Below are 25,415 nucleotides of genomic sequence, written 5' to 3' on the forward strand. Positions count from 1 at the left end.
TCCATCAGAAGACCACATGAGATATTCATTGGAGAGACTTGTTTTCCGACGGTACCTTAATGCAGCAAAGGCCTCTAAATAATTGTAAACACGCTGAACAATCTCGGGTTGTCTACGTAAAACGCGTAGATGTGAGCATCATACATTGCGAGTACGCCGAATTTCTTGCGCATACTCGACGGTAATTACGGGAAGGCGGAGCTGCGTCGCCTCTACTACGCAGTGCGGGTACGCGGAGGAGATGTCGGCGGGGAGGACCCAGATACATTATTGACGTTGTCCCAGTCTGTACTCTAGAGATATTTCTCATCATAGCTGCATTGGATTACAGAGCAAAGAATGGGAAGGAGCATACGCGGAATTAATTACACTGAAAGCCTGGCTGTCTCTACCGAACACCGACTTTTGCTTTTCAGCCGTATTTTCAGGAGGGACTAGCTCCAGGGAAGCGAGCAAGCTAGCACTACAGGCTAGCTTCGCAGCGAAGCTAGCTTGCTAGCTAAACTGCTGCCTTATAGTGGCCCACAACAAACCTCCCAGCTAGCATCCGTCGCATGCACAGGAAGAAAAAATGGTAAGAACCGCTAATTCGTTGTTTGTTATTTTAACCACCCATGTGTCAAATGGTATCGTATCACTGGTTAGATATCATGATTGTCACATTGTTGTTACATCCCGGAACAATTGTCTGAGGGCCAGGTAGCTAGCTTACCCATGCTACAAGGTTGACAGCTTCTGTCACCTGGCTGCGTTGTCTCTCATGTCGAGAAACAAACACGCATTATTCCAAACCTCTGCTGTTTCAGTGATCCTGTGCAGTTTGTTATGTACACATTTTTTTGCAACGTTTATGATGGCCCATTTTTAATAACCTGTGTCTGCAGTTCAATAACATTGACGCTTGTTTCATTTAAATGTCAACTTTACAAGAGCTAACACCACAGTCTGAACTTGAAGGGTGTTGTGTAGATCTTTTATGCAAGGTTACAAGTATTTTAGGTAACTTTGTAGGTGTCTTTTTTTTTCTCAAAAACGATACAATCTCTGTTATTTTAATAGTCAACAACAAAAGTACTAAAGCTTAAAAAACAGCACCTCTTCAATCATGTTTTCAACGTAAGATTACCCAAAAGGCAGAGGAGACTTTTTCTACAACTGACACAGCATGCAAAAGTTTGCCTTCAAGATAAGAATTTAATAACAAGAAGTTACCCAATACTGTCTTACAAGGACTTCCCGTTGCATTGCTGTTGTGTATCAACATGGCTATAGTTTACTTTTTTTTACATTAATTGTGGTATGACAAACTGTTGCGGATTAACCAAACTATAATTACAATTTTGGCTTCTCACGATCATGACGTTTAATTGTTAGGGATTTGATGATGACTGTGCTGCATGTTTATGCCATATGCAGTAACTGGAGCATATCCTGCCTTCTTCTACAACATAGGTTGTGCTCTGCCCCTCTCACTGAAACAACTCTCACTCTTGATTTAAGTAAGGAGCAGAGGGAGCACAGAGACAGCTGAAGATGATGACAGAAAAGCTGCCAATGGTTGACAAACAGGCAGAGCAACCTTGGTTTTACTGAGCCTGAACAATGCAAAATGACACACTTAATTTGTTTCAAGGCTGTAGTTGCCCATAAGAAATGTTTTTAAACATTTGAAATTCTTGCCAAAATGGCATAATCAAGCCAAAATCATCACAAGTATGATTTTTGCCATAGTTAACAGGTTTTGTGACATACTTTCTTCCATTAAAGCAAAGTTGCTTGGTTGAAAATTGAACTAGGACACAGTTAAAACAAGTTTACACATTTAGACTTTGAAAATCCTTAATTTCCATAAGATAACTGCTTATATTTGATTATTGTGTACCGTAGATATGCAGAAAACCTTAGGAATAGATCATGCTCTATGTATTTTGAGCTCATATAAAAGAATATATTTAATAGATAATTTAGGCATGCTGACATGTGTGTCTAAATATAAGTGGTCAATACATCCTGATAAACAGGTTGATAGATTTAATGGGAAGAGATACAAAATCAGCTGTCTGCAAGTGTGATGTTTGTACAATTAACATTATTTTAGATGTGGTTTATTCAAGGGTGACGTCTTTATCAAATATATCCTCCATCATAGACACACATAACTGGAACACAGATAATAGGAGACTGATTATTTATACACCAATGTCAGCTTGAAATATTATATTTAAGAAAACATATTCAGACTCAAAAAAGTATGTTTATCTTCTTTATAGAAGATAAAGTTAGTAGATCTGTGAAGTCACAGATATGAACAACTCTTGTTAAGTCTAATTTTTTAACAGTGCTATTTTAAATCTTTTTCACTCATGGGATAGTTTTTTTAAATGCTAACTTTTTGTTTATTTCTCTATATGCAGGTGTACTTGTTGAATCCTATAGAGAACTTGAGAAGCTACATCAACAACCGTCCACCGCTGGTCATTTTTATGATCAGCGTCAGTGCAGTGGCCATCGCCTTCCTGACCATTGGTTATTTCTTCAAGATTAAGGAGATTAAGTCTCCAGAGCTGACAGAGGTGAGTCACTCCTACCCAGAAAGGAAATAAATATCATCTGCTCCAATAAGTGCCTCTCAAATATCAGTAAAATGTGGTGACTGCTAATGCTAAATGTCAGCTCATGACCTTACTGCTGCAAGAAATCAGTACTTCATAGTTTTGAAGATTTTTTTTTTAATGCTTTGACCTGCTCTGCCGTTTTAAGTGTCATCCAGAAAAGTCTGTAAGCTCGCAAGTAGCCTCTTTAAGTAGGCAATTAAGGGTATCACGATTTCCTAAAATACTAAGTAAGCTGTAAGTCACATTTGGCCCCCTTTTAAACTGCTGTAATGTACATGCCTTTTAGGATTGTGGAGAAAAAATTCAAATCAAACCCAATTGATGTAGACAAACCTTTGCAGGTGGATCTGAAAAATAAACTTGCCAAACATCCATCAGTACATAATCATGATTCATAAGGAGATTTTTTGTCATGTTACATGTGATTTCATGTTCTTGCGCTCTGTTTCTTCAGGACTGGAACACCTTCCTGCTGCGCTACAATGAGCTGGACTTTTGTGTGTCAGAGAATGAAACGATAAAACATGGCCTGAATGAGTCAACCACGCCAGAGAGCATGGTTGTGACCAGCGGTCAGGCTCGTTCCAGCACCCAGGTGCCCCTCCTACTAGAGGACTCGGGACCCATCAATATCTCAGTCCCCATCACCCTCACGCTGGACCCACAGCGCCCCTTTGGAGGGTACTCTCGCAATATCACCCACCTGTATGCCACAGTACTGGGGCAGCAAGTCGGCTTGTCTGGTAGGTTAATGTCTCATCATCCTGATCATGTTCATTTAAGACTTTGTGCTTACAAGATTAATTAAATAGAGATGTAATGAAGTAGCAACCTAGGATGAAAAAATATTAAATTAATTTGGGAGGGAAATCAGACAACTCTTTCTGTTCCTATGTATATTTGTCTACGTTGTGTATCTTTGCTCATACCTGGACACGGGCTGTAATTCTACATTATTTCTGATGTGGATTAATCAGTGAACTATTCTCAAGGTTAATCAAGTCTTTACATTACCAGAAAATTGTCATCCACAGTTTCTCAATGCCCAAGATTGCAGCCTTGTTCACATTTTGCCCACAGTTACATGGAATCCAGATTGTCAGAGAGAAGCAGAGAAGCCAGGAAGTATTCACTAAATATGCTGCAAGCAGAGAGCTTCACCATTCGATTCAAAAGAACCACTCTATAGAACGAACTAGGTGTTTATCAAACATTTAGTGTTTTACAGCTAAGTAATCCATGACCTACTAAAACGTTGCTACACTAACCTGTTTTTCACGGCCTTCTGTCTAATGTTAGTTCCTTATCACATTGTTTTCATGTCATGCTACTTGCAAGAAAGGTCATAGAGTTGCAACAACACTTAACAACAAGTTAACCTAAAAATGCACCATTGCGTAATTGTTACCTTATGCTTAACCTTTATGCTTTTAAAAGTTGCCTTTACATCACTCAGTGGACATACTGTAAACAGAAAGCTTTGGTCAAGGAAAACAACAGGGTTTAATTTGGTTAAACTTATTTTATAGTAATGAATCACTAAATGTCACTGAAGGTGCATATTAAGTGATGGTGCCAAAAAGAATCTCTGCCATCGACATGCCTTTAGACATTCATACTGATACTGTGGCTGTGTGATATTACTTTTCTGTGAATTCAGAGTGATTTTTGTGTAACTCAGTCAAAGAGTAAAGCACAGCGAGAGCTCCAGAAACATACACAGTGCTCTCCTGCTGGCTCTGCTGATCCTGTTCTCACCTGTGTAACACCTCTGTTACTGCCTCTGCAGATGGCACAGAGGGGGACACTAGCGGTGGGAGAAAAAATCGATACAGCATAGTATCGTCATATTTTGTCTGGTGATATATCGAATCGTCTCGTCCACCAAGTATCGATTTTTTTCAAATTAATTGCTAATATAAACTGAAGTCTATGATAATGGAAAAATAACCTGGGGAATGACATTAGGATTGCAAGCAGGGCACGAATGAGATGGACATGACGCATGAAGTTTGCAAGATGTGCTACATGTAAATAAAATACTGAGGAAATTCAACAAACATGAGGGCAAGGCAAATGCTAAATCAACTAAACAGTTGAAAAAAAAAATGGTCCAGATGGCAATATAGCGCAATGTATGATATCACAATACTCACTGTACTGCAAAATGTTTAAAATCGCAATATTGAAATGGAGTATCGTGATAATATCATATCGGGGATATCCTCAACCCCCCCGTAAGACTCGGCAACATCATAATAAAGGCAAAATGTCACAGGGGTGTAAATACCATGGCTTGAAATGGCTACAGTTTGAATCTGCAGGTAACATGATTTTCATTGTTTGGAGCTGCTAACCTTTTCGATGGTGTAAGATATTTTGCCAAGAAGCATTGTTACAACGAAGAAATAATCTACCAAACACAAATTTCCTTACTTTTTGTGCTAAGTTTAGTATTGAAAAGGTGGACTTGCAAATGGGCTGCCCCTTGTTAGATCATTTCATATTAAGATAAATATTTAGATCCACCAATCGTCTCTAAGATACAGATTTCTAACCATTTAGCCAGCTGCCACAGTGAAATAACATTGCAGGGCTCAAAAGATTGTATATTTGTGCCACTATGTCACTTTTGATAACTCAACATAGTCTCATTCGGAGATTTTTTTTCAGCTGTTGCATTTGTAAGGTAATGTTCAGTGTCTTTAAAGATGCTCATAAATAGAATACTATTGTTAGCATTACTATTATTTAAAAAAAAAAGTTTACAACGAGGTTTTTAAAAGTTGGAAAAAAAGTAGTTATTTGTTATGGGAGCCAAGTGGTTCCGTAACCATAGTTTAATATTTTAATAACAGATTCTTAGAGTTGGTTTTATCTTCTAACCGGACTCACAAATCATATTTCCAACATCAATTATTACATTGGAAACTTGTAGCTGCTTTCCAGGAAGGAGATATTACATTGGTTTATCTGCACTGTAATCTTCAGCTTCTGGACTTTATGGTTGCCTAACATTAGTAATCCTCTTCTTTTAAGGGTTGTAGTGTGTCCTTTGATTGGTTTTGATTTACCCTTCTTGAGATGACTCACTACTGTTACACCAGCCCCATTCAGTCCTCCTATAGGCTTCAGATTACAGAAAAAAAGAGGAAAGTGAACTGCATTGGCTTTGAGCTTCGAGTAACACTATTGTCTGCCTTGTTAAGTATGTGATTTGCTACTTTGCTTTTGTTTTCAGTGACAAAATAAGTACATAATATGTAATAACTTTAAGTGTGTTTTTCAAGCCTTGCACATCTCTGATATATGCAGGCTGTACAGCCCCACATAAACAGCCAATTTGAAAAGTTCTGTATCTCTTCTAAGTGGATAACATTCCACTTTGGACTCAACTAACATCTTTGAAAATATTAAAATATTTAGCATGTTTTTGTATAATTTTAACCAAGTATCCATATCCACAGATTCTACCACTTTTCAGTACTGATTGATGCATCTCCTTTCTCTAGTCAGATAGGATTAGATTCCTTGCTTAAGGTCAAGTAATTTTACTTTTACCGCACTACTCTGATATTAATCCCATCCAGATTGGCTGTGTCTGAGGAATTAACCTTCTGCCTATGAAGATATTCATTCAAAACCTACTTTGTTTTTGATTAACTCTGACCTGCTGGATAATCCCACTGCTTTGCATATTGATGAGTAGCTGCAGTTGCTAAATATAAAAATCTTATCCTAAACTCAGTAGAAATGTGCTGTTGTTTGTCTCCCACTTTATGGCATTTGGTAACTTATTACTAGCTCAGCTTTGTGCCAACAACACGTATCCTGGCATGAAAATTTAAAGCCATGAGAGCAGATGAGCAAAGTCGGTACGGAGCTATGCAAATGTTTTATTACTCTGTGTAAATAGTCCTGTCTGCACAGTGCTCGAACTACACAAGGGGTAAAGAGAGGTCACATTGGGATTGTTAGCTTCCTCTTTTATTGGAGCTTTACAAAATCATGTGATTGTTCATGATAGTTTCCCCTATTGTTTTTCAAAAAATATTTTCTCTAGTCTCGTAAAATAATGCCACTGTGTCATTTTAGTACAGCAATAGAACAATATCATGCAATAGCATACACAGCAGTTCTTCTGCACTTCATGCTCTTTAATGAACAATACTCATGCAACACTGCATTTCTGTAGCTGTTATTATTTCTTGAGATGTTTTGGTTTTTTTGCAGTGTGTTTTCTTTTCTGAAATGCTGCATTTGACACAAAAAATCCCCCTTTGTGAGATCAATAAAACATGATATACTCGCATACATAAGGGATTTAGTGCATTTTAAGTTTCCTGCATGTTAAGTTCATTGAATCATTTGTTTAAGACTCTTATAACCTTATTTCTAGAGTTTTTTTTAGCCTTGGTCACAAAAATCATGAACGTTGGGCTTCATGAAATATAAAAGGGTCACATTTATCCCTTTTAGTGTGCATTGTTGTGAATGCTGATATACATAGAAGAAGTGGAGAAACATTCAAGCAGGTATGATGATTTGCTGGAGAACAAGTTTTTATGCATAGCAGACAAGCACATAAAAATTAGATCCTCACGATTGAAGAATCTGCAGCACCAAAGTGTGTTAGCATGAAGGGTTTATACAATGCCAGAAGAGAGATTGTCAACCTTTCCTGGAGAACTAATATGATTGGATGTAACTAGGGGCATTAATGAGCACTTCTTCTTTTCCATCTAATTAGCCTTTTGATTTATTGGACAGAGGAAATTATCTAAATCACCTACATTATGATACAAAGACATTACTTTTGATTGGACACTGTCAATGCCCTCCCTTCCCTCCTCTCCATGGACATGCAATTATGTTGATACAACTTTATCTATCCCTAATCACACCCAGGAGTCCACTACGTCTGACGGATAATCTTCTAATCCCCTTCACAGTTTGATTATGTTGCATAAGCATGAAGAATCAGCCTGTCATTTGTTATCAGGGGAGTAGCTTGGTATGAAATCAAGTATCTCTGTGGTGGCTCTCCCCGCTCTCCTGCTGTTGGAGCTGCATGCATGCTGTTCAGACTGTTCTGGGTTCTTATACTTGCCTTAGAGCAAAGAGATGGCTGTCTTTAGTTATTAAAGCTTTAATTGTAGCTTACTACTAGCAGTTACTCCTATGTCAGTCAGACAATTTGATTATTCTTACTTATTCAAGTAAGAAGCATATGATTTTTGTTTTAATAAAATTCTCTAATAACACAAAAACAGTCTAGAAATAAGTTTGAAAAAGCTGCCAGGAAGATTTTGTCCATGCTCAGTATAAATGGTATTTTTTATTTGCTCTCCCGTGTTTTTTTTCCTTTTTGTGTGTGTGTGTGTGTGTGTGTAGGCCGGGAAGCTCATGAAGAAATAAACATCACATTCACCCTGCCTGTATCCTGGAACTCAGATGACTGTGTGCTGCACGGACACTGCGAGCAGGTGGTGTTCAGCACTTGCATGACCATCACGGCGGCCAGCAATATCTTCCCCGTCACAGTGTGAGTTGGACATCCTCCTCTTACTCAGAGGGGCTCCTCTATTTTTTTCTCTGCCTGGATATTTGTTACTGACAAAATGATAGAAACGTCTTGATTCAAAGCTTTCATGTCAATTTGGGTTGAAGTTGTGTAATGGCATGTAAAGTTATATCAAAGTTAGAGGGTAATAGGGCCTGTGAAAAAGAAAAATTGGACCAGAAGTATAAGCTAAACATAATACAAAACATTTTCAGAAAGATCTAATACAAAAATTATGAGCCCAGACTGTTAACAAGCTGTAAATTGGAACATCTGTATTGTAGGGTTGTCATGTTGCCAGATTTTTAGGGGGTTTTCACGCCTGGATTTTTTGGCTGTGGTTGTTTCCAAACAAAGAGGCATTTCTCTCTTGGTACGGTCCATTTGGACACGTTAACACTGAATTGTACGCTGATGCAGAACAAATCAAGCAAACTGAGAGTACCTGGAAGAAATGGTCTCACCTCACTTCCATTTGATGATGGGAGTGATTTATATGCAGCGACAACTCAATTGAACCAGCTACTGCAACAAAGACCTGGTTGACTCAGCACATTCCAGTGAACTAGGTTGTTTGCAGTTGTGTTTTCCTGATTGCGTGCGAAGGGCAGGAAATAAAGAACTGCGGCTAGGATTCAGTGGGAATGGAGAAAAGTTTGTACATTAAAGCTCTAAATGAACCTGCATGCTGCAGTTCTAATCAGACAGTTTCGACATACATTACCTTCCTACCATGTATTTTTTCCCTACAGGTTAAAAGATTTACCTGGCATGGAGGAAAGAAATATGACAAATGACTTAGTCCTAATGTCTAGCCAGATGAAGGGGGACCATATTTACTGAGCTAAGAGGCTAGCTACACCCCTTGAACTGCTTTTCTCCCTTGTTTTGTCATAAACATGCTTTTAATAGAAACAGTGTTAAACTTATAATTAAATGAACATGGTGGGTAATGATGTACTGTTCATGAATTAGCCAGTCCTACAAAACGGTTCTTATAAATAAACCACAGGAGCTAGCTGGAGTTTCCTTTCTTCCACTTCTGTTGTTGTTTAATACACAAAAAAAAAAGCCAAACGGGTACCAAGCCATTTGGGAGCTAATAAACTGGTACTTATTACTGACTTAAGCCAAATGATCTGGATCTCTAGGAAGAGACTGATCGCAAGAAGTAAGGATGGACAGGTATTGAGTGTAAAAACACAAGCAAGATCAGAGGTTTACTGTGACACAAACTTTACTTAACCAAAATTGACCTGTGAGCATTCTCTGACACTGCTTGACCAGGCTGTAGACAGGGGCTTTTAATCCATGTTTGCTGCCATTTCTATGTGAGCTTTTTTGTCTGAATGTGTCACCACCAAACACAAAAATAGCTTAAGTTTTTTTTTTTTTATCTTAAACAAATAGCACAGCCATAATCACTGTAAAACTCTGGCATTGTGGTAGTGCTTCTCTATGCTGAAATCTCTTCCTGACACCCACAAAGAGTTCAGCAGCGACAGTAGAGGGAAAACAGCACTGGGAAATTGTGATTTAAACTGATAATAGAATAATAATAATTATAATTTACAATCCAACAGAGTCATCCCACAGGTTTTGGTGCTCTGGCCTGGTTGAATATATTAATATTAGGCCACTGTAACCCATTGTCTCATTTCAATTTAACATCAGCAGAGCATTACAAGACTTTCTCTGCCAACAGTGCTAAGAGTTTAAAGAGTGACCATATTAACAGGCAGCCATTAGCTCTCTGTCGTTGCTGTCATTAGATGTTGAATACGGCAAGACTCTATTTATTATTCTTTATAATATCAAACTAGCAAACGTACTAGTCGGTTAAAATATGAACACGTCACATCATAAGACTAGCAGTGTTGAGCCAAGTCATTAATTCGCTTACTCACAAGATTGTTACCTTCTGTACTTTTTGAGGTGGTGTCAGACATTTAAAAAGTATGCTTATTTTGTTAAATGTCAGTGAGACAACTGACCTCTTCGCAGCTCCAAGTTTACCCATGTCTCATTTTCTTTGTAGAGTCAGGCTAACAAGTGTCCTGCAGCCATTCCACAGTGCATAGTGATTGGCACAGTGTTTGTTTACCTACAGTGGGAAAATGTGGCTGTGACCTCATGGTGCAAGGACAGCTCTGGATTGGTGTATGCTTTGGATTGCTTTACTGTACAGCAGTGTGTATTCAAAATGACCCGAAGGAGGAATGAAACAATATTTCACTGTGTTATCAGGATCTGATCAAGGAAAACCGAACAAGGTACCAAAAAGCATCAGAAAGTGTAGAAAAACTGACATCCTCACTGCATGGAGGAGCATTATTGTTGCAAAGACAGTGGGGTTGTACCTGCTGTGTGCATCACTCGGCAGTCTCATTAGAGTAATTGTTTCTCCATAAATTAATCAGCAGTTTTCCATCACCTGCTGTCATGATGACATATAATGCTATATTCTTCGAATCAGATAGCAGCTCTGCACGCATCAGAACACATTAAAAGTTGGCAGAAGTCTCCTGGAATGACAGATGTTTCCAGCAGATTTTATCTGCTGTTAAAAATGCATGCTCATTCCCAGAGCTAGGCAAACTACAGAATGAAACTTGGTTTCTGGTAATGTTAAACATGCTTCACCAGCTGTTTCCTTTTACACGCTCAGTCCAAGTTTTCTGAAGAGATAAAGCCACTAATACGCTCCTCAAGATATTTTTTCCTGAAACAGCTACTCCCATTTTATACATACATTTTATGTTTTATGAAAAACAAGGCTGCTTTGTAGGAGGCAGTTGTTGAAGTGTCCCAATTTAACTATCTATTTTTTTTGTATGTCTAAATCACTTCAAGTGCTGCATTTGCATATAGCAGGCTGCAAAAGTGGACACTGATAGCTGTCAGAATTGTCAGTGAGATATATTTAGTTTCCTCAGATCTGGCTTTTTCAAGTAATTTATCCATCTTGGACAGTGATACTTACAGGTGGCAAAAATGGAAATATAATGTGAAAATGTAAACATCAGGTTATTAATTCTTTACTAAAACTCTGTGGGAGCATTTTTTAAAACATATTCAGTCCTTTGCTATCTTTGCTTTCCCATCCTCAGACATTTTTACATCCATATCGTCTTTTCTGTTCATTAAAATTCATGAGATAAAGAGAAATAACCCTCTGTTTTCACTGCCGTAGCAGGCTTATTGTTAACGGTTTCAGGACAGCTGTCAGTAACCATTTGTTTCTCCTATTAATTTACAGGCAGCCACCTCACTGCGTCCCAGAGACCTACACCAACGCCACATCCTGGTACAAAGTGTTCACTACAGTCCGTGACTCGGATACCAAGTACAGTCAGGACTACAACCCCTTCTGGTGTTACAAAGGAGCCATCGGCAAGGTGTACCACGCTCTCAACCCAAAGCTTACTGTCATTGTTCCTGATGTGAGTTACTTTATTTGCTCTGATACATTGTCCTTAGTCCCATGAAACAACTGAAAACACCTTAAACATGTAAACCAGTAAGATTATATTGACTTTTAAATCTAGGCCAAGTATCAGGAGAAATGCAAAAAAACAAAATTCTTTCAACCTTCAGAGAGGGATACTGTTGTAATCTTTTTACATTTTTACAAAAATACTCTTAATTTTTTTTATTTTTTGTTCATTTTTATTTGTTTATAAAAGCAAAAGAAAGTTTTCAGATTGGAATCAAGGGTCTGTGTTTGTTAATGCCATTTTTTCACCAGCAACATCCATTTTAAGTATAAAATCAGTTAAGTTTAGTGCTCTCTAATGCCCTCAACTATGTTTTATCTTGGTTGAAAATAGTTAAACACTGCCACACTTGTCAGCGTCTCTTCTCCCTCACTGACCAATCAAAATCAAGACGTGGCAGCACTCCTGGAATCATCGGTCAGCATCAATGGGAGGAAAAACGAATCCTTTTATCTGTCTTTACTGAGAGTACAGTTTTCATGAGTAGAACTATTCCAGGATAGTAGGGGTGTAATGGTGTATGTATTTGTCCCGAACCATCACAGGACATGACAAATACGTCACAACCATTAAAAAAAAAAAAAAAAAAAAAAAAAGCAAACAAATGTGGCCAGTATTTCACTATCAATCTAAGCGGCAGTAATACTCCTGAAGTGTTTGCTGGCCGCTATTAAACAACCAATGTAGAAAAGGATGAAGCCGGCAAAACACACAAAGAAGAAAAGTTACCTTCCACTGCAAGAGAAGCAAGACTTGCTGACCCCTTTTCTTCTATTCTCCATGATGTTGTTAAACAGCCCCAGGATGTACAAGCAGGGAGGTTCAAAGATATTACAGATGCTAATACATTTTAAAGTCTATGTGCATTGTGTCGACATGTAGAAGTAGAGAACACCGACTGCAAGCATGAATTTAAGCGCTCTGCTCAAACTCCATTGCAACGTCCCATCCTGTGTTTACATGAGCTTGTCTGGGGTCCTGACATGGGTCAGGATTTTGCACAAGTAACCACAGCACCAGCTTTTTACTCACAATGATGTGATGGCACGCCTCATAAATCACAAATATAATACATTGCTCTTAAATGCATGCATTTTGAGTTGCATTTTATGTTCTGTTAATTTTCATTCTTTCAAATTGGGAGATATTAGGCTGCTAATTTCTATTTTGCTTTTATATTTCACATTTTTTTGTTTTCCCCTTTTTTGTTTAATGTTTAATACATTCTAGGCTTACCAAGTGTCACTTACAGTTGTAAACACTAGATGGAACAGAGTATAGGCTGCACTGTTGGTTTACAAAAATAATAATTGTGATAATATGGAGTGAGGGAAATCTAGATTTATAAAACTTTGATTTTCTATCTCTTTTTCTTATCAATGAACGGACCGATCCATGACCCCAACCAGAGGTACAAACAAATCTATGATCTCTGCGTACCATTACACCCCTACAGGATAGGATTTCTTTACATTGTTTTTCATTTTTTCGTGGCAGTATTTCCTGGAATACAGGAAAATAAAAAGCACAAAGAGCTATTTAAGCTGTCCTGATTGTCACTGCTGAGGGAAGCAGAAGTTGACGCCAGTTAAAAGTGATTTGAAACTGACATTGTGGGCACTCAGACTCCAATTAAAGTCATTTATGGTTTTTATGTTCACTAGTTTCTTGGCTAGACCAGCTATTTGACCTTTTTCATCAATGTAAAAACCTGGCTTGATCAAATAGCATTTTTACTTTTATAGATTTTATACATTCATGTTATTTTGTACCGTGTTCTAGGTTAACTTTAACTTTTATTCTCCACTTGCACATTCTCTAGCATTATAGAATAGATTGCTAGTCATCTCTGATCAGCCTGATATTGTCTTTTCACAGCTAGGGAACAATTTCTAATGTGTGATAAACTTTAGTATAATTAGGAATTGGTTTATCGTTTACCTTGGTTATTTATACATGATTGATTGATTGGTTAAATTTTATTATTGTGTCATACACAAACAATATGCCCAACCTAAAAAAGCTTACAAGACACCATTATCTTTACAGAAAGACCAGGAACCAAAAGTAGATGCTCAGTAATATAGCAGACTAGTTAAACAAACCATCCTGATGCTCCTTTCAGGCTTTTGCAACAAAAGAGGGCAACTTATAAATATTAAAAGTAAACAACCATTCCATCCTGTCATCATCATTACTTCAGAATATTTCAGGTTTTTTACAGACATTTCATTCATCAGAGGTAATCTTAAATCATTATAGAAAGGACAGTATAAAGAAAATGAGATTCATTCTCAACTTCACCTAAATCACATAGTTCACACTCTCTCTGCTCCTCAGGGATGTTTTTAAACATGCAACAGTTTCGTTATGTAAACTGCATAATCATTCAACAAGTAAGGTAGTGAAGGAACAGTCATCCAAACTATAGGTGCAATTTTTTTTTTTACAGCCTTACATTGTATACATATGCGCATTATCTACTTTGCTTATCCTACATGGGGTTGCGGGGGCTTTAGCCAGTTCCATTGGGCAAAAAGGTGGGGTACATCCTGGGCTGGTTGCCAGTCAGTCACAGGGCTGACATGTAGAGACAAACAACCAGGACACTCACACTCAAATCTACGGGCAATTTAGAGTCATTGATTTTCCTGTTGAGCCTGGACATGTTTTTAGACTGTGGGAAGAAGATGAAGTACTCTCACATGCAGGGTAGAACATGCAAACTCAACATAGAAAGACCTGTCACCCCAGGATTCAAACCATGAAGCGTTAACCCCTGCACTGCCATGCAGCCCACATAAATATATACATTACAGTATTATTACTGTAGTTGACACCTATTATCCGTTCCTCAAATATGCAAACGTTTGCCATGTGACATACTGCGGCTGTGTAAAAAAGACTTGCAGAAATTTTTCATTTTGTGTTGTGTGATTCTTGCAGTCCCTAAAATTCAGGCCCTGACTGTGTTTCAAAATGACAGGTTTTGATCTTCAGGTGTTGATTTTCTGGCATTGTATATTTCCACTCACTCTCCCCTCTATAAGAAGAGGAAAATGTGACCAAACACATAGCCCATTCTGAAAGCCATTTAGTCTTGGTTCTATACCGATGGCAGTAGATTGTTCCAGGATTACAATGATCCCATTGACGGGCCATGACTGGGCACTGAATGGTCCAGTGAGCCTGGAAACAATTGGAAATATATACTGTGCCGGCATAGTTACCTGATCTCAGCCCTCTCAAACACACAGAGGATTCAAGAGAGGCTTGAGAAGATTGTTTCCATCATCAACAAAATGACAGAGAAGGACTGACATTTTACTTTTTTCATCATATGTGTAAGAGTAGATCATTCATAAATTGTTTCAAATCTCATGTATTTTAAAGCTTATTTTATTTATTCTCTCTTCAGGTTAACATGCAGTTTAAATAAAATAGTGCAGTAATAAATGAACCAGTGTAGCACTTGTTTAATCATGTGACTAAAGGAGTTGGATCGAACCCCAGACTTTATATTTAAAGACGTTCAACTCCACTCCATTAGAGCGATAACTGTGATGCTTTTTGTGGATAACATCTTTAAAAGAAGATAGAATACCAACTTTTTTCCACAGTTAATCCATATTTAACTTCAAGAACTGGCTTCTTTCTTGTTGTTCATGACAGTTAATGAGAAGTCATCAAGTATTTGGTCTTGAGTTGAAAAAAGCAGCAATTTGAAGTTTCAGTCAAAGCCTCTGAGGGCTTTTAATGATCTCTGAGTTGCTTTCTTGTATGTTTTTAGCATTTTACTGGCATAAAAATAAATCAGTTATATCTGGAGAGTAATTGGCACCTCTTATAATTTAGATATTTTTTTTGTCAGTTGCAAAAAAAAAAAAAAAAAATGTTTCTTCATCTGGGTTGTGCAAACCTGTATAAATTGTGTATAAAGCCAAACATAATCCACACACGGCTGCATTAATTGCTGCCAAACTTTGTCCTTACAAGATGAAGAAAGGATGAAGAGAAACTCTCATAAGAGGGATATATTTGGAGCCTGTTTAGACTGAGAGAAATAGCTTTAAAGCTGCAGTAAAAGCACTTGATAACAAGCTACATGCTCATATTTAGGTTTACTTCAGCTGTTGTCAGAAAAAGAGCTAATATTTTCCCACTGTTTGATACTCAACCCTGTCTTTGTGACTCTTTCCAGGATGACCGTTCCCTCATCAACCTGCACCTGATGCACACGAGCTACTTCCTGTTTGTCATGGTCATCACTATGTTCTGCTACGCAGTCATAAAGGGACGACCTGGCAAAGTACGACAAACCAACCCCGACTTCTGTCCTGAGAAGGTACAACAGACACCAGCAGTGCTTTATGACGTGAACAGGTAGATTCAGACAAGCTTTAACTGACCGCTGATTGGTCCAAGAGACAATCCAATCAAACTTCTGACTTCTCTGCTCTTTCTGCAAAACGCATGGAACCTTTAATGAGCCAATCGTAATGCTTACATTAAGCAGGGGCAAGGAAATAAAGTCTTTCTCAATTCTTGTGGTGTTTGGGGTTTTTGCTTGGTGGCATATAGCGGAAAAGGGTGTTGCTTTCTAACATGCTAAAAACAGCTCTGGATTCAGCTTCTGATAAGGGAGGGGATGTGGGACAGCTTGGGAATACCTAAATGGTCTGGTCTTAATTATAAAATGTGTGATATGCATTTGAAGAAAAGCAAGATTAATGTTTCATTTTCTCATCACTTTGAAAACTAATAATTTATTTGATATTTTAGGCATTTGGTTAGTTAGGCACATCTAGGGAATTTAGAAAATCACCTTTGCTTCTAGCAGTTCTTTACTTGAATAAGGTCTAAATGTTAAAGGCTTTTGCACACTCACTCTTTCTCGCATTGCATATTGTGCAAAAAACAATGCTAGATTTAAAAAAAAAAAAAAAAAAGTAATACTCCTCGAGTTAATTTACATGGATTAAATTGCTAAACAGAAGCTTTCAAACCTGGAAACATGTTCTGCTGTTTGTCCTTGGTTCTGCCTGATCCGTCAGCAGTTTAATTTCTCTCACAGAGATAATTGATGATCCTTTTCTTAAGTGTTTGCTGTAGCAAAATAAGCCAGACAGCATTACCTTTGTGCATCACCTTTTATCAGCCAGCTCACATCAGACCAGAGATTACCAATTTTAAGCTCTGACTCATTGTCTGAGTCAGGCCAAACAGAGGGGATGGAGTGTCAACAGAGCTAAATTTACCCGTTTTTTATACTAGTGGCTGTGGGGTGAGCTAATGTTTGCAGTTTGGCATCAAGAGAGCAGTTTATCTCGACTGCTCAAATCCTACATGCATTTAAGAGAATATTCTACTGAACTTGTGAAATAATGGTGTTCTGTTACTGTGGTAAGAAATTTCTCAGATGTTGTACCAGAATTTAAATATAGACATAAAAGCAGCAAGAATTAAACATGATAAATACCTGTTTCCATACCCAGCAACAAAAAATGGCTGCCTTGGCACCCAAAACTGTTGTGGATATTTTTGTGTTCCAAGCTGCACATTAGAAAGGTTTGTTGAACACTTAATCAACAGAGAAAAAATATGCAGTAATTCTGCTCTCTGTCCCGCAGTGTGCAGTAATGTGAGGGTTTAACAGTCAAATGTTTGCAGGTCAGGACTGACAGAAAAACTTTTAGGGAGCAGGAGACATTTCTGTCACTCTCCTCTGTTCTATTTCTGCAACACACATTAAAGTTTTCATGTGCATTTTAATAAGAGGCTAAAGGGACTTAAAACATTCAATGACGGCTGAATTTTACAGTTAGGGGTTAAAAAAAAAAAAAAAAAAACGTGGCAGCAGATGCTGAATTGCATGATGCAGCGTGCATGCAGAGAAAGCCTATCTACTGCCGGCACAACAGAAACAAAGATGCTAGATTAATTTGGGTTTCTTCAAATGCCAGGAAGTCAGGAGTTGGACATGAATTATGTACAATGCAAGTTGTGCAAAAATAAGGTACAATACTGCAGCAACACAAATTGTCTAGATATGACAAGAAAGACACCAGACCATAGCAGTATCAACAGTTTAGCTTGCTGCATCGGTATGTTTTGTGCTGTCACATTCAGCTCTAAAACGTTTTGTAAAGTCAAGATTCCCCTCAACTTCTAGATGGGACCAAAGCTCACAAGCAGCATGTTTTTGCTTTTTTTGCAAAGATGTGAGCCTTACAGCAAAGCTGGTAACTAAGGCTTTAGGCAGCTGCTTAATACCGTTAAATCCCTGCTTGTTAGTTTATTACAAAAAATGCAGTTCCTACATTTTATGCAGATTTAAGGCAAAAAGGCATTCTTACAAATACAATTGGTCTTCTTGTAAAATCAAAATATTGTTGTATGAATAACCACAGCTTGAAATACAATAGAGAGGGGCATTTTAAGTTTGAAATGTTATAAATTATCAATTATGCATATATTAATTGCTTAGTGATTTAAAAATAGAATATTTTAATTTATTTATTGGATCTCCGAGGATCTGAATTTAAGTGTTTTAAGTTGTAGGAATCTTAAAACAATGCTTTTTCTGCTATTTTCTACAATGAAGAGCAGCTGCTCTTGTGAATTCTGTTTAGGACATGTTTATTATCCCAAATCCATATGTATGTGAATATGTATCATATCATGGGCCTGTGGAAAATACGCAGTCCTAGTGGCCAGGACTACTGTCTTACAGACATGCAAACAAAGATGGGAAAAGCACCCTACACCTTCCTACATGTTTGTGTGGAAGTGTTTATCAGTTCTTTGGAGCAAAATATATGTAACAATCAGGAAATTACATCTGTATCAAAGCTTTGTCTGTAAAAGGCAGCGTTCTTCTCCTTACCTAACCTTAATATTGATCCCTCACCCCTGAGCTCTGCCCCTCTCTGAAAGTGAGTTCGGAACAGTGGCATTAGAGTGCAAGGCAGTAGGCTTCGTAAATGTACTAATGAACTAACATTATCTGCTGGTAGTGCACATGGGAGTTGTTAAGTCATAGTGTCACATTGCAATTCGTTTTTTAAAATATAACCTGCTAAAGTGGAAAGGGAGTTTTCCTCCCTATTACTGAAGTCCACCTGCATTTGGCAGATTGGCAATGTTAATGCTGAGCCTTCGTTGGATCTGTAGACACTTGTTGATGTTGGCAGCCAACAACAGAGTAGCTGTCCTCTACGCTGAACTCTCTTAGTCCATATTCCTCTAGTGGCTCATATGCTTGCAAGAAAAACAATGACAGACCTTCGTAAAAGTTGAGCTGAGAAGCCGTGGGTAGAGATACCAGGCGAGGGGCAGATAGTCTTATGATGACTCCTGGATAGATTGCCTGATTAGCATTTTCAGACACAGACAAACCACAAACAAAGGATTGGGTTGTCTTACTTTGCATTTTTTAGGTTTGTAGATATTTCAGACGCACAATTATATGTGGTAAGATACTGAAAAAGTGTCCCCTTTGAGACGAATCACTTAAGACACTGGCTGATTGAAGTACTCTTAAAGGGCAATTCCTGTGTAAATTAATATGTCCTTTTCTTTGATAGGCATCTAAAATGTCACTATCTCTTTGGCTGATTGCAAAAAATTATCTCACTAATTGCTGCACAGTGGTGGCTTCTTCAGGACTTAATGGAGAGATCTGATGTCCTAGAGTGCATAATAATTGAAGCAAGTAAAGCCATTTGTTTTCAGATGTATTTCTTGAATAAAACATTTTTTGTGTTGCTGAACAAGAATGGCAGTTTAGAGACAGAAATGTCTGTGGTCCATGAAGTGGGGGGAGAATAATCAAACTTTAATAATCCTTTCTGCTGCCTTTCAATCACCAAATTTCTCTGCTTTCTCTCTGTTTTATCATTCTGTGGTGATATGTTTCTACTGTTTCTTTGGAGGCTTGCAGTAAATCATTCATCATCTCATGTCTTCTGTTGCAGGTGGCGTTGTCAGAGGGTTAAAAAGACATCAGAGCGAGGTGTCAGAACTTATCTGTGACACGGACAACTCAGATAAACAGAAGAAATAAAAAAAATAAAAACATACCAGTTGCCTAGTGAACCTTGGAAATACAATAAGGGACACAAAAGCTCTGTGAATGCATTACTCTTGCAATGTTGGGTTTCTCCAACCAAAGATATACAAGTGCCTGTATCTGTCGTGTAAATATTTGTAGGAACTCTGATATTCTGTGCAAAACCTTTTTTTTTTTCTTTTTGTTTGTTATAATAATTATTTGATCATTTTTGCCTGAGTCCCCTTGTGCCATGTCAGAACATGCAGTAATTTAAACAAAGCAGAAGGCCAGATCCAAGAACTGCAGAGCCACTTTTCATATCATTATGCCTCATTTATCAAGCAAGAGAAAAAACTAAGGGAATTTATCCTTTGATTTGTTGCATTTGGATCCCTTAAACCCCTCTGTAAACAAAGTATTTTTATGATAAGAAGCATGGTGTTTAGTCACATTAACTATGTCAAAGTGAACTGAATATCCAGTTTAAGGTATTTACTCGTAATGCCATTGAGGATTAAAGCATCAATAAGCACTTACCATTGCAGCTTCGGCAACAAGGAAAATACTGATTAAAGCACTTTTCTCTGCCACACCTGTGTACTCAAAAGTCTGGTCAAAGTGCAAACACTTCATAAAGTAACAATTAATTAATTTAATTCAACCCCTAATCATATTTTGTATTATCTAATTAACAATAATGCTCTCCTTTGTGTCTGCAAAGTCAATAGAAGTATTTAGATGATTGCACTGTGCACATTTATAAACACTCAACAACCACTTCATTAGGTATACCTGCTCAACTGCTCATTAACACAGATATCCAATCAGCCAATCACATGGCACCCTTTCTTTCTCATTCTGATGCTCTTTTTGAACTTCAGCACATAGTCATGACCATGTCTACATGCCTACATACATTGGTTGCTGCCATGTGATTGGCTAATTAGATATTTGCCTTAATGAGCAGCTGATCAGGTGTACCTTATAAAGTGGCTGATGAGTGTAAGAACCCAAATGTCTACAGCAAGTTAATAAATCCCGGTGTCCGATCATGTATTATATTAGACATAAAGATTGCAGTTAAAGTGCTGCAAAACTTCCTGTGGTTTGTGAGGATTTTTTTTTTTTTTTTTTTTTTTTTTTAACTATTTTGCCACACTTCAAGTCAGAATATCTGCCTTTTGTTTTTCTTCCTCTCTGGCTTCATCGCTCACCTGCCTCTATCTTTCTTTTCTTTAGTTTGCTGCATGTAGCTGCAGCAGGTTTTGTAATTTTTGCTTCTACAGTTGGATTCAGACTTTCATGTTGCATCTGGGAGAAGTAAAACATTATCTTGCCTTACTTATGGCTGACGTGCTTGCTCGATAAACACACAGGGAGATTATTCTTTTATCTCCTCCCTACAGTCCCTTCTTCCACAGCCATCCTCCTCCTCTTGTTTCTTCCAGTTTAATGAGCCTGTGGTTTGAAATCAAACTTGTGACCTTTCTTTTTTCCTTTTAATGTAAATGTTATATTTTAGGAACAACTTGTGCTTTTATTTTAAGCAAATCATTATCAGTTGTTCATGTGTTTGCATAGTTAGTGCACCTTTAAATTTCTTGCACATTTGGGTTATTTGCTCCTGTGATTTTTTTTTTTTTTTTTTTTTTACTTTGTCCAAGGTCATATGTAAAAAAGTTTAACTTTGGACTTTATTAACCTTTTTCAAGGTTGGACTTACCTGAATTGAAAATGATTATATATGTCTATAATTATATTTATAGAGCTGATATTATTTTATGTTCAATCATTTTGTTTTCTTATGATTTTGTGGTACAAAAATGCGCAAAATGTCACTTGGGGTTAGAATTTCTGTGAGCGAGTTTGGGAAATGTTGAGATAAAAAAAGGCAGATTTAGACTGTGATTCTCAAATTCCCAGAAGATCAAACATCTAACTTTGAACAGATGTTAGTAAGAAGGGTTGCTCCAATACCAAGCCCTAATGCTCATACTTGACCTCCTAAAACATTACTGATGCTCCACTTCAACATTAGACAGTTTCATGTTGGCCTCTCTTTATTTGAGCAGGTTGGCTTACTTGGTGATTTGATGAATTTTTAACATAAATAAGGATGACAAACATAGAGCAGACTGCAAGCTTAGTACTGCTAAATTCGTAAAAAAAGGATGAGGAACAGGTGATGTCAAGAAGTCAAACTTCTAGAATAATCAGAGAACTGTATTGGAATTTCCACTCTTATACATAGTACTTGTGAGCATCTAACGTACTTGTACATGGTCTTAAACAAGGTGGTATGGGTGTTTCTCTACTAGTAAGCAAAAATATTGTAATTTGGCTGACACCTCCCTGGATGGCTCCACACTAGACAATCTTAGGCCTTACTTTGGGCCCAATGCAGGCTTGTCAAAACCAATATTTGTCCAAATAATCCTCACTTATGCTGTCAAAGTGACCATTTTACTGCTTCTATCAAGTTGAACCCTCCCTGATCAGGAATCATAAATAGGAAGCATGTTTTACGTAGCAGTGTCCCCAGGTGAGTAATTTCTTATCTGATTAAATGCAAATAAAAATTGTATTTAGTTGACAACTAAGACGTAAAGAAAACACATTCTTAAACCAACTTCACATGCAGAATTGTTTTACAAAATGTAGCCAATGTTAGTAGTGTTAGAACCATCGGCCTTCAATCCTCTTTACAGGTTAACATTCATATAATTTTGCAGAATAACTAATTGCTTCTTTTATAGTATAATCAGGCACAACCTATGGACAACTTTGTCCCCTACTTCAAGATCAAACTAGAGCTAAACTGCACTGCTACCAAGAGATGCAATTGATGCCATCATTAAAGGGCATTGTAGCAGCAAGGCAACAGTCATTGAGAATGGCCCGAACCCATAAATAAGACATGGCTGCTGACTACCAAGGGATTTAGCCATTTAGCCATCTAATCACCAAGGCTGCCTGGAACAGATAATTTGCCATAGCCAACAAGAGAGAACATTTAGCATGTCACCAACCAATGTTGCATCCTTTTGCAATTCACTTCCAGTTTGCACTGTAAAGTGTGTAAGCTGCTCTTGTTGGGTCTTCTCAGTCAGGATTTCAATTAGTTGTTTTTTTCTTTTTTCTTTCTTGCTTAAAGGAGAACAAATGTTTTAAATGTTGAGATGTGTCTGTCAAATCTGTTCTGTAAAATCGTCAACACAAACAGCTGATGTTGAGGTCCGATGGTCTGGCTGAGTCATCAGCTGGACAGTGGTTGCATTCAGAGGATTGTAATGGTAAAAATCAGTTGAAAACTGTCCTTATGTCAGTGGTTCACCACATTTTTAAAATTGGTCAAGATTTGAAAATAGTCTAGTATGCAGCCAGCCAGTACAGTGCAGAACTTCAAAGCATGCATGGGCCAAAAATTGAAGCTGAAGTAAGGCGTAGAAGTTGCCTGAGGGCACCATTTGGTGGGAAGGAGGAGCATCCCTAGTTGTGCTCTGGGTGTCCTTGCATATTACCAGGGGCGTGGGAAAATAATATGTTGAAAAGTCCACGCCTTTAGAGTGGAGTGAGGGGTTGCATCGAGCCCCTGGTCATGCTTTGGATGTCCTAAGGCCTGAAAAACCGCCAGTGGTCTCCAGGCACATTACCAGGGGTGAAAAGGCCAGCAAAAGAGATGCCGTCGAGCTTGACCTCTGCTGCTGAACAACCACGTGTCGACGTGTTGAGCTTGATTCTATGGCTGCCCTCTACCCCTCTTAAGCCCTAGGCTGCAGCACATCAAGCCCTGTGATGAATCCTTCACACGTTACATGACTAAAACTTGTGCACGACTGTTTTAGTTCATGAATTGCCTGCACATTCATACACTGAACTTTAGCTTCAAGGATGAAACATTTTCCTTCAATAGTTGTATATCTTGAAATCACAGCTTATTTTGACAATCATTTCCCTTTACTGAACTGCTATCGAGACACTAAAGTGCTCTAGTAGGTTTAGATAGTTTTAAAATAGAAATCTCAAAGAAACATGTCGTGGAAGTCTTTGTCCACTCTTGTAGTGAAAACCGAGAATCGCCGTCTAAATCTGCCTTAAAAATCTGTTTGACTTTTTTCCAATAGCAATTACTGAAACATGTAACTTACCTCTGTGTTTTAATTTTTTTTCCATAATTGATGTACCTGTTGAATGTACTTTTTTTATAAGCAGCATAATCGAAATCTGAGATGCAAGAATTCCACATGATTTTAAACTATGTTGTAGTTTTTTGTTTTTTTTTTCTTTTTTTGTTAATTTTAAAGCTTTACTTGAATTCCGTTTTTGGTTTGAGTGGTATTCTTATATGATAAGGTTTATCCTTCATGTGGCAGAATGAATCTCTTGTTACTTTATTGTATCACACACTTTGTACATGATATTGTTTGATTTGTGTGTGTATGTTGAGTGAAAGGGTTTTGGTTCTGAAGGTTGTGATTTTGTTTTTTCCTGTAATGAATGAAGCTAGGACAAGTCTTCCTTATTCTTCTGTGTATCATATTTGAGCATGGATCTGTTGCTTTTACCGCCATCACTATTTCCTGTGCTTTCACGCTGCAGCTTCACGCTTTTATTTTTTCAATTGGAAGATCTGGCAGCTCTTATTGGACGGTCGGATGTGGCGTGGTTTGGGTTGGGCTGGGTGTGAATGAAGCATGCCATATGATTGCCAAACCATCCTGCATTAACCTGCTCCATATCCCTCTTTTGATGATTGTTGTTTTTATTTTGGATCAGAATTGCATCTGTATAATTGCAAAATGCCTTAACATCGTCCAGATTCATTTTATTTTCTTTGTTTCACATATTGCATATTGTAAAATGCCGGATTTATGGACAAAAATCCAAACATTTACTTATTTTATCACTTCTGGGATCCAAGAGGCTCCATGCTGCTTGTTAAGTGCACAGTTAGAGAAATGGGATTTTAAGGAGCAGATGCTTGCTGTTGTAGTTTTTTAACTCCCCGCTATATCACCAAGGATTGGAGTACAAACAGAGGAGCCATATTCTCCTTAGTTGCATCCTCTCACTGTGTTGTCAGCTTTACATCATGAGCAGAAACACAAGTCTCCAATATAAAGCTGCCATTTCACTTTGTTTTTTCTTTCTGTCACGTCAGTAGCGCTTACAGGCGAGTATTAAGCCAACTCTGTGCCTTCTGCACTATCCAGCTGCATCCTCCTCCCTGTACATACCGTAGATAGGACCATAGGTTTAATGTGGCTAGAATCATTCAGACCCTTTTTCCTCTCCAGTGGAACTGCTGTAAATGAACTCAAGTTTAAATAAACTGTCTCTAAAGTTCAACATCACTTTGTCCCTGACCCTCCTTTGCTCCAACGACAGAGTTTTTATCTGTTTCTACTCAAAGATTAATGACCTGCCAGGGGAGGGAAAATTAATTTGCTGATGCACTGAAGGAAAAATACTGTGGAAATATTAAGTGCTGGGGAGTCTGGTGCTCAAGCTGTCTTTGGAGGAGTAAAGACTACACTGTTGTTGTGCTTAATTTAGTTTTAGGTCAGCAAATCCATATCAAAGACCAAAACAAACCTCCCCGTAGTGCTGGGGGGCTAATGGAGTTTCAATTTCAGTTAAGAGGTTGGCTTCCCACAAGCATGAAAGAAACATAATATTAAAATATT

General features: G+C 37.9%; 1 protein-coding gene across 2 annotated transcripts; it reads left to right on the plus strand.

Moving 5' to 3' along the window:
- Positions 1 to 229: 229 nt before the first annotated feature.
- On the plus strand, positions 230 to 25,077 carry tmem248 (transmembrane protein 248). Of its 2 annotated transcripts, none has more exons than XM_041801267.1 (7): positions 230 to 574; positions 2,415 to 2,573; positions 3,070 to 3,358; positions 8,010 to 8,160; positions 11,438 to 11,621; positions 15,877 to 16,058; positions 19,652 to 25,077. In XM_041801267.1, exons 1-7 carry the CDS (start codon positions 572 to 574, stop codon positions 19,707 to 19,709), a joined length of 1,026 nt encoding a protein of 341 aa, XP_041657201.1. In that variant the 5' UTR covers positions 230 to 571; the 3' UTR covers positions 19,710 to 25,077. The 2 variants fall into 2 exon arrangements, with proteins under 2 accessions (XP_041657201.1, XP_041657202.1); XM_041801268.1 differs by having other exon boundaries at positions 15,877 to 16,020.
- The last annotated feature ends 338 nt before the right edge of the window (positions 25,078 to 25,415 follow it).

Source organism: Cheilinus undulatus, linkage group 12 (assembly GCF_018320785.1).
Source record: "Cheilinus undulatus linkage group 12, ASM1832078v1, whole genome shotgun sequence".
Classification (NCBI taxonomy): Eukaryota; Metazoa; Chordata; class Actinopteri; order Labriformes; family Labridae; genus Cheilinus; species Cheilinus undulatus.

Excerpts from the sequence above, each read along its gene's own strand:
- tmem248 (XM_041801267.1), top strand. Across the intron at positions 8,161-11,437 it reads AATATCTTCCCCGTCACAGT|GCAGCCACCTCACTGCGTCC; the intron begins GTGAGTTGGACA and ends ATTAATTTACAG. Across the intron at positions 11,622-15,876 it reads TTACTGTCATTGTTCCTGAT|GATGACCGTTCCCTCATCAA; the intron begins GTGAGTTACTTT and ends GACTCTTTCCAG.